This window comes from Liolophura sinensis, chromosome 9 (genome assembly GCF_032854445.1).
Source record: "Liolophura sinensis isolate JHLJ2023 chromosome 9, CUHK_Ljap_v2, whole genome shotgun sequence".
NCBI lineage: Eukaryota > Metazoa > Mollusca > Polyplacophora > Chitonida > Chitonidae > Liolophura > Liolophura sinensis.
Window position 1 is genome coordinate 34,832,572 of NC_088303.1, and position 9,426 is coordinate 34,841,997.

The 9,426-nt window shown below is 41.5% G+C and overlaps 1 protein-coding gene across 1 annotated transcript; it reads right to left on the minus strand.

The window, feature by feature from the left end:
* Positions 1-238: 238 nt before the first annotated feature.
* Positions 239-2,629, minus strand: LOC135475811 (uncharacterized). The gene is made up of 5 exons (XM_064755751.1): positions 2,623-2,629; positions 1,869-2,108; positions 1,346-1,429; positions 593-928; positions 239-339 (listed from the first exon to the last, which is right to left on the minus strand). Exons 1-5 carry the CDS (start codon positions 2,627-2,629, stop codon positions 239-241), a joined length of 768 nt encoding a protein of 255 aa, XP_064611821.1.
* Between the last annotated feature and the right edge of the window lie 6,797 nt (positions 2,630-9,426).

Consider the following 9,426-nt stretch of genomic DNA (forward strand, 5'->3'; position numbering starts at 1 on the left):
AGGTACACGATCTTGATGGTCAAGTATTGGTGGTTTGTTGAAGACAAGTGGTCTTCAACGAACATAAATCTGCGCAAACGACCACACGACCGTCTCGGACCGCTTATTGTCACAAAGCAGTGCGAGCGGGTGGGGTTATTCAGAAATTCCCTGTTCAGGGCGTTGAACTCCCACCCCAATTGCCGTGGTGATTGAAAAGTGAACATCTTAACCACACACAACCGTCACAACCGTCTCACTACTGTTTGGATGACAGAATGCAACGCCGTGCTATCAACAAAGGGAGACAAGTGTCACAAGGTTCTCGTAAAGAGCTGTTAATCACAATGGCTATATTACCTTAAAGAAAAAACAAGAGCGACACACAGTTTACATAAATCATTCGACAGCTTTCTTCAGTATATTATCAATGGCGGCGATATGTCACAATGTTTCAGGCAAAAGAAGGCGCACTTCGAGGATCTGTTGTCACAGAGCAACGTATTCCCAAATTATCGTCTCAGCGCAAATTTATATTTGGCTTTTACTAAACGAAGATAAATGTAAACTGGTTTATAAGTCTTTGAGTCTTATAGGCTTCGCCTTCACTTACACCCTGCCTTCAGCTCTTTGCTGCTGTTCTGTAACTGCTGCGCTACGGCGTTTAGCCCCACACTGGCCAAACCTTCACAAAATATGTAAAAACCTTCATCAGGGAGCCGCGGCATTAATTTGAGAAGCTTTTCACTCCTCTGTGAGGAAGACGGTTGTTGTCGGAGCTCTGTGGCCATAGCGATGTCCATAAAACCTCTCGAGTAAAGTAGGTCAATAACTGGAAGTGTGTAAATGAGTTGCCCAAGAATCACGTCCTTGTTCCGTTTCAGCACCTCCCTGTGAATGGCAGACATCTTGACGAAGGCATCTTCAGCTGATCGTCCGCTCGAGGAATCTGATAAGAAAGAAACAGACCGTTATTTTCTTATACTGGAAATGTTTTGTGAAAATAATATCGTGCAGCTTTGCAAGGAATCAGCAGGAGATGAAAACGTGTAATATTGTAATATTATATGAAATGCAGCAACACGCAAAACTGGAGGTAGACTTAAATCATGCGTACTCTGTCGCTCCACTGTTCACGAAAAATTGGAGGAAATATTGCTTTAACACTGAAATGATCAATTCGGGAAACCTCAATGGCTCAGAAAACAAATCGACTACGTGTAGCCTAGCAACCTGGACTCATTTCACATCGATGGAAAGTCGTAAGAAATGGAATTCATGGTAAATAAGTGGGATGTTTTAAACGTCAGGCGCTAACTTATAGTTTGGTGTCGTGTGTTGGTTTGGAAACACAATATCTACTCACCGTTAGAGTGGACTTTACCGGGAGAGAAGTTTCCTTCAGCCCTCGAGGAATTATTTGACGATCCACCCGTTGACGGACAGGCGTCTGTGAAGAGAGAAATACTGATGGTAAACTTTCAGCCTGAATCTGAGATGTAATTAAATTGAAGGTAAACACGAAGAAAATCTAGTATGCCATGTGAAGGTATGGAATAAAGTTCCTGTATGTTAGCAGCGTATGTTATTTGCGTGAGTGAGTGTGTTTAAAACATTGCTATAATCAGATTTAATCGTTGCTTGTATAGTCATCTTCATGACACTTTTATAAATCTCAGCATAAGCATACACTCAATTATCAAAGCCCTAGTAGCCTATCCCCAGTGCATTCGTATCTTACGTTCACAACAGTACTGTTGAAAGCTTCATATCTTTTAGCGAATTTTCTGCGTATATTCTGCTTTTGATGCGAAAAATTTTAACCTAAAATTAGTCTTTATAGTATAGATTGGTGTAGAAACGTTTGACGGATAACTGAAGTAACTTACTTTCTGGCGATTTTCCCGTCAGTTTCAGAATACTTTCGATGGCAATGAGAATATCCCGTGAACAGTGACGTAGCTCTTCCGTCACGACATTTCTGACGTCATCAACTGTGCGCGTCAAGTCTTCTTGGGTGAATTCTTTCTTCCTCTGTGTAACCGGCACCGTGGTGTCATCCAGGTCGATGAATCCGGAGTCGTGAAGTCTTTGTAACGATACGGTTCCTGGTCGAGGGATATAACGGGCTGAAAATGTTAAACAAATTTTTAGCTGGAGTGTTTCAAACTTGTTAACGTCATAACAATTTCTCCCGCGCTAAAGTATACCAATTAACCTCTTTAAACTAAAAACGATTTAAAACGTTTGGCTCTGTTTCCACAAAAACCGCCGTTGTTTACCTTTGTTCACCAGCAAGTATATCTAGCTGACAAAGTGAATAGATAATTTAACTGTGTATGGTGGACAGAACAGAGCATATACCTGTGCTAGTCGAGATCTACGTGCTTAGGGTATTTAGTATATTAGAGAATACACCAGAAATGTAAGAAATTACACTGGAGAGGGAATGGTAAAATCATCACATTTTACATGCAATTTAACAATTCAAATTCCCGTCAACATCAAATTGCTCCTTTGCGGCTAAGAATTCTTTAAGGTATAGTAAATTTCGCTTTTCTCCATAACGTTTCCTTTGTCAAAAAGCTTCGCGCTTTGCCATATCATGAACTTTGAAAAACTTCTCAAAAGTCAATAAAATACTTTTCATCATGTCGAAATAAATTTCGGATTACTTGACTAGGTATATTTGACAGCTCAGCAATTTCATTGTTGTACCATATGATCGTGTGTCTGGGTTGAGGATATATAGTAGGCTGCGGATCCTATTTAGCTGTCAGGCGAAAAATTCCAGAGGATGGCTATGAGCAAAAATATAAGTACGGCATGTATAAAAAAAACTTACTCGGGTTAATAAGGTCGATGGCCTGGCGAATGGCTGACGCTAGGTACTTTGGCAACTCTGTGTGATGTTCAACTATTCCCTGGGTGATCACGTGATTACAGTGACGTAACAGCATGTGCAGAGAACGTGAGGCGGGTGTTGGGTTCTGGTAGATGACGTCATCAATCAGTTCCACTTTGAGCTCCTTTGCGCAGAAGCACCAGAGAGGAGATATTTTCTCCGAGAGACGTTTGAGAAAATTCCACTCAGAATTAACTGTAAGATGTAACAGAAAATTATTTCACACATTTCATTTCGGGGAAGAAAAGGCTCCCCAAAGAAACGCTCCGTATATATACTAAGACGTATACATATACTGGAGCCGGATAAAATAATCATATTTCTTTTGTAGCTATTAAACATCTTCCTTCTTTTCGGTGCTTAGAGCTTACGACAATGTCAACGATCTGGGATGATATCATCCACCTCATAACAAAATTGAACTTTCGTGACATACAATATAAACGCTCATTAGCCATACGTCGTAAACCCTATCCCCCCACCTCCTAAAATTAACAAAGGCAAATTAAAACCCTGAGGCCATATTCACCTATTTCATTAACTTTCCTTATTAGATAGTCCTGGCAATAACAGGTTGAGGCATTAACGTTGGTCAGATACACTGGCCAGAAATTGTCTTCCTAAATAATAATTGCAATATTGAACAAGTGTTCATTCACACGCGCAAGCACACGAACAGCTGTTTTTGTTTCACGTCGGTATGTGTTTATGCCGATACATGTGCCACATCTGTGCACCTACGATTAACTCACCTGTAAATTCTAAGTGCAAAAGCTCGCTCAGGTATCCCTTCCGGAGGCGTCCTACCAAAGCCACGTGGAGCAACCTGTCATAATCCACTCGTGTCCGCAGATATGCAATGAGCAGCCGAATCAGCTTATCTGCGCGGTTGTTACTATTTCGAATCAGCCTATCACACTCCAGCTGGTTGGGGACGACACGGACGGCTGTGAGGTAGGTGACGAGGGCCACGGCGAGTGGGTAGTCATCAATCTCATCTACCAAGATCTGTTCATGGAGCGCCACGGCGGGGACACCTGGAAGGATTTCATTCATAAGTTTATTTATTTATTTATCTGATTGGTGTTTTACGCCGTACTCAAGAATGTTTCACTTATACAACGGCGGCCAGCATTATGGTGGGTGGAAACCGGGCACAGCCCGGTGGAAACCCACGACCATGTGCAGTTTGCTGCCAGACCTTCCCACGTATGGCCGGAGAGGAAGCCAGCATGTGCTGGACTTGAACTAACAGCGACCGCATTGGTGAGAGGCTCCTGGGTCATTACGCTGCGCTACATTCATAAGTGAATGACTTTACAATGCAGTAATATAAACATAAACCTCGTCGGGCAACCCATTCCGTTCCGTGATTGGCCTATCATTGACTGGCATGTTAACGCCTATTGTAAATACAGTAATGTATCTCTCCTACTGATATGCTGATGGAAGGAGATAAAGCTCCGCAGTCAACCTGCCCAGTTAAGCTTATCTGCTAATTTGGCAGGCAAATTTTTGTTAGTTCTACCCCTGCACTTCTCCGCCCATCAGCATATCAGAAGGAGAGGTTCCACACTGTCCCTTTCCCGATTTATACACCGTTAGTCTCTGAATTTGACTGTCTCATTGGAAATTAGATACAATGCTCCACATAAACAGGGTTAATAATATTATATAAAGCTTTATTGACGAGTTTAACCCGAGCTAAAAGAGATCAAAATATGCCGATTCGAAGCCGCTCGTAGTGAGATCAATTAAGTCTAAGTACCAGTGGTTTGTAGTTGTTTACAGAGACCATTGGCGTCTGATCAAGTGGCGTGGTGCTATTAGTGGGCAAGTCGGGCTTGAGGCTTAAATATCGTTCGAGAAAAGAACTTATTTGAGCTTTTGATAAGGGATAATTTGTGTACTGCAACAGCTACATACTCCTAAAAAGATGCATTGCGAGGAGTCGTTAAGTTTGCTTACATATACTGTGATTCTGGCCGGGGGTATCCACTCTGCCAAAGTGCTGCCGCTATTGAAGTATCATGCACAAAGACACCAGTTATGATACTAGTACTCCAGGCAGGTCTAATCAATACTATTTCTTTGCTCTAATCTCTCACAACTGAGTGCCAAGTACTATCTTTAAAGTCTTTGGTATGATCTTTGGTATGAGCCTGGGTTTGATCTCAGGTCATCCGACCTCGGCTTTGAGTGTGGAATTAGGTAATACCGTTGAATCTTCGCATGTGACAAGTTATAAGCGTATACTGGCACAACTAAGTGTCAGACAAAACTGGTGTCAGTGACTACGATCAGGAGTTTTAAAGACCGAGATTTTATCAGACCCATTAAACACTCAGGTTAGCAAATCGTAATTAAGTTGCAGTGCATGTTTTATGTATGACTAATTTTCCTAATATACCATTGTAACCAAGGTTGGACTTGGGAGACAGATGTGATAACATCTAAAGACATAAATATAAGTTACTACGTATGTATCAAGTTAGCCTACATAACAATAAGCCTTCGGCGATCTTAGTACCTCACCTATAGCTTTGCCTTTGTCTTTTGGAGGTAATGATCTAGGCTTAGACTAAAACACAACACAACAAAGTAACAATGACATGGGTCATGACGAATGAACCATGTAAGTGCAACGACGCTGCGGTCGGCACGTCTGTTGCCATCGTCAGTTGTTGGTATGCTTCGGTTAACCTCAGGTAAAATCTGAAGGCTTCTCCAAGAGAACTGAACAAAAACACCACATCCCATGCAGTTTCGGTTTATATATTTCAAAAGTTCTCTGATAAAAACTTGCTGAGCTGCTACTCTTTTTAATACTTTGTCAAACATAATTAAGATCTAAGAATGGGCGATTGAACATGATACCAGAGACAATTTGTTCACTCCCTCCAGATGGTTTTTAAGCCTTAATAAGTATACGTCACTTCCCATTGCAAAGTTTGCCTAGATTGCTTATGGGCCTCTTACTATATTTCTGAAAGTTTTCTCTTTCACAAGCATTTTACAGTTGCTGTCACTTCTATATGAACATTAATTACATGCGAATCTATTTCGACGTGACAATATTCAGTGGTAAGATGCGCGACGTCAGCCACGAAGCACTCGAGACCTAGTTTCATTCCCTGCCTTGGACAAGGAATTTGTGGTTTTCTCTGTGCTGATCGAATGTATATATATGACATGAGTGACAACTGGAAATTGATGGCTCCCATAGGGCTATATTTGCAGACTTATGTTTGTTGAAGACGACCTGTATCCGCCAATAGGGCCTTCAATTGTTTATCGTGGTACTATGCATGTACTTTGTTTGCTGGACTAATTCATATGATTGTACATTACATGTAATGGCAATACAGTATTTTGAGCAATTCTAGACCAGTGACTTTGGACATACTGCAATTAACATTATTGCATGCATTTTCTACCGAATTCCGCTTAAGCCATGGCGCTACCGGACATGTACAGTATGAATACAATCGCAACTGAGGTAAATGGACAAGGAGCCATATTTAACTGGTTACGTTGATCATTTGCCAGCTGTCACACTGTCGTCGTTTCTCTGCTTTTCATCTGCATGCTGTAGTCTTTTATATCTGATCTCCTTGAACAACAAAACCGGTATCGATTATATTCGTGAAAAATTCTCGAGTATGACTTTGAACAATTACACTGTAACAAATATATAATTGCGACCTCGTTTAAATGTTAAGGAAGGAAGCAGTGGATTCAGTTGTACAGTGTGCGGCATCACGTCAGAGAAGACCAAGGGGGACATTCTTCCTAACTATAGTAAACAGAAGAAATAAACAAACATGCCAACCAGCTCTTTCGTGTCCCCTCCTTGCTGAACCAGGCCAGGAACAAAACAAATCGACCATTGCTGGATTCGAACCTTAATTCTCAATGAGGTGTGTCTATTATACTTCGGCTGTTTTCTTTCGTTCAGGTGCCATACTCTAGACCATGTGAAAGTCTATACTATACTTGTCTCTAGCGCTCAACAACATATTACACAACTTTTACGCTGTCATAACTGATATTAAATTACGATTACAACACTTAGCTTTCACTGATCACTAGGGCTGAACGCTTATGGTGTCCTTGACGCATTTTACTTTAGCAGAACTTACCAGTGTAGGCCATCCTGACGAGGGACACGAGGACCTAGTTGCCGCCCAGAGCTTCCTGGGGCTTAACCAAACCCAGAATGTAATCCAGGTAAATCCAGAGACAAGGCAATCACCACTTCAGGAACAGAACCAATCAATAATTAATCCCACCACAGGTGACGTGGTCAATGGTAACAATAAACATTTCTCAGATCAAGCTATTTTCCGTTGATTTCTTAATCAGAGGAATCTATATCTGGGGTCGGTATTTAAATGAGCAATACCCCGCGAGTCACGAGAAATGATTGACATGTTCACGCAGTAGGCACTAGCGCGCACTTCGTTGGCCGACACTGCAGCGCCTGGCTCCAAGAAGTAGGCTTTCGAACAATATCCTTAACCCTCTTCAATGCTGTTGTTATTGACACCTGTTTAAAATAAACATCCAGACTTTCTTTCCTGCTCTCTAGCAATCAAAACATGTACGGTGTTGGGAACAGTCGTGTCACTTAGTTGAAACTCTCTCAGCTGGAAAGACTCGTTAAAATTAAAGGTCAACTATGCTTGGGCTCTAATATGACAGACGGGTTCCGTTAACGCTTTACGCCAACTTGCTCCTTCTACTTCACTGACCAGGCTGTAAAGTATGCAACATCTATTTATGAAGTCAGTCCTTGAACTGTATGTATAAACGCACATTCATACTGTGCATACGCAAGGCAAATGGTCGGTCTCGTTATAGCTAGATTCAGACCCCTTTAATCCGTGATGTCTTAAAAACAAATTGTAAGGGCTGTAGACTTAGTCCAGCCCTTGGCACGGGCCTGTTTACTCTCTTACTCTAACCAGGACGATATGTGTCCCATTGTTAGCGAGTGTTTCGATGGCTAAAGAGATCGGAGCTATCTTTTGAAATATAAATGCTCAGTGCAGTGGTTCACAAAAGAAGTCATTTAGTGGAGTTTCGATTCCTTTACTGATAGCTTTTCTTCCGTGTTAAATGCCGTTTGTTGACTCTCTTATCTCCCTGGTGCCGGCACAACACACAGAGAAGTCCGACTTTGGGCGATGTCGAAGACTGAAAACTTAAGCTGAATTCACTCAGAACAAAACATTGACGTACGAACGTATATGTCGAGATGAACTTAATCAAGAATTGGACTTTTATAGGGGAAATTGTACAGACAGAATGGCAACCCAATATGGAGACCCATAGCACTGAGGTATGACATAGGTGGGGCCTCCGTGGCTCAGTTGGTTAGCGCGCTAGCGCAGCGTAATGACCCAGGAGTCTCTCGCCAATGCGGTCGCTGTGAGTTCAAATCCAGCTCATGCTGGCTTCCTCTCCGGCCGCATGTGGGAAGGTCTGCCAGCAACATGCGGATGGTCGTGGGTTTCCCGGCTGTGCCCGGTTTCCACCCACCATAATGCTGGCCGCCGTCGTATAAGTGAAATATTCTTGAGTACGGCGTAAACAACAGTCAAATAAATAAAATAAATATGACATAGGTATTAAGGAGATGGCAAGACGTATAAATAACCTGTATACACAGGACACTCAAAGTAGTAAAGTCCCGCAAAATCTCGCATTATGTCATGTTATATATATGGTGTCTAGTGAACAGTACTGTAAAGAAGCTGACAAGTTCCACATATACAATGGTACAGTGTACATTATATAGGCCACTGAATTTTGATTGACTCTACGCCACTTAACCTGCGCTGACATGTCTCTCTTTTCGTATGTAAGCAACTGAACGTGGAGAAAATTGGCCGGGTAGAGGAATAGTTTTGTGCGGCCGTTATACCATGTAGGTAAAATACTCTACACGTGTACTTTCATGATTATTCATGGTTTAAAATGATGTCATAGCTGCTCCGAACCAATCATCAGCGCATTCTTTGGTCACGTGACTCAGGTTAAAACTCATAAGATTTTACCATAAAAAAGGAAAAATATAGTTGTTAGGTAAGAAATTGTTTTTTAAAAAGTAACCGGAATGTGTCTAGCCTTGAAACACGATAGTTTTAATACCCTGTAGTATCTTAAACTCCATCTTAGAATCGCAAAACAAAAAAACAAAAAAATCAACATTTCGTGCTAGCCGCCGGCGTATATGTGAAATATTCTCATATACGCCGCAAAACGCCAATCAAATAAATAAATCAAGTAAATTTAGATCAAGGTTAACCTTAATATGGCCACTGACCATGGTCATTCAGTTGGCTTAGGCTTGGAGTACATGTGGCTCTCATTTTATACCCCGTGCTTATATCCATGTTTTGAGGGTCAAAGTGAATAGGATTTGTCTTGGCTCAATAGATCCGATTTTCGTAACGCTGTAACACCTATGTGTTATAATACAGTATTAAGAAGAATCTAATATCGTAAAGGAATATTCATAAACAGGAAATTAAATA

Excerpts from the sequence above, each read along its gene's own strand:
- LOC135475811 (XM_064755751.1), bottom strand. Across the intron at positions 1,430-1,868 it reads GACGGGAAAATCGCCAGAAA|ACGCCTGTCCGTCAACGGGT; the intron begins GTAAGTTACTTC and ends CTCTCTTCACAG. Across the intron at positions 929-1,345 it reads CGGTAAAGTCCACTCTAACG|ATTCCTCGAGCGGACGATCA; the intron begins GTGAGTAGATAT and ends CTTTCTTATCAG.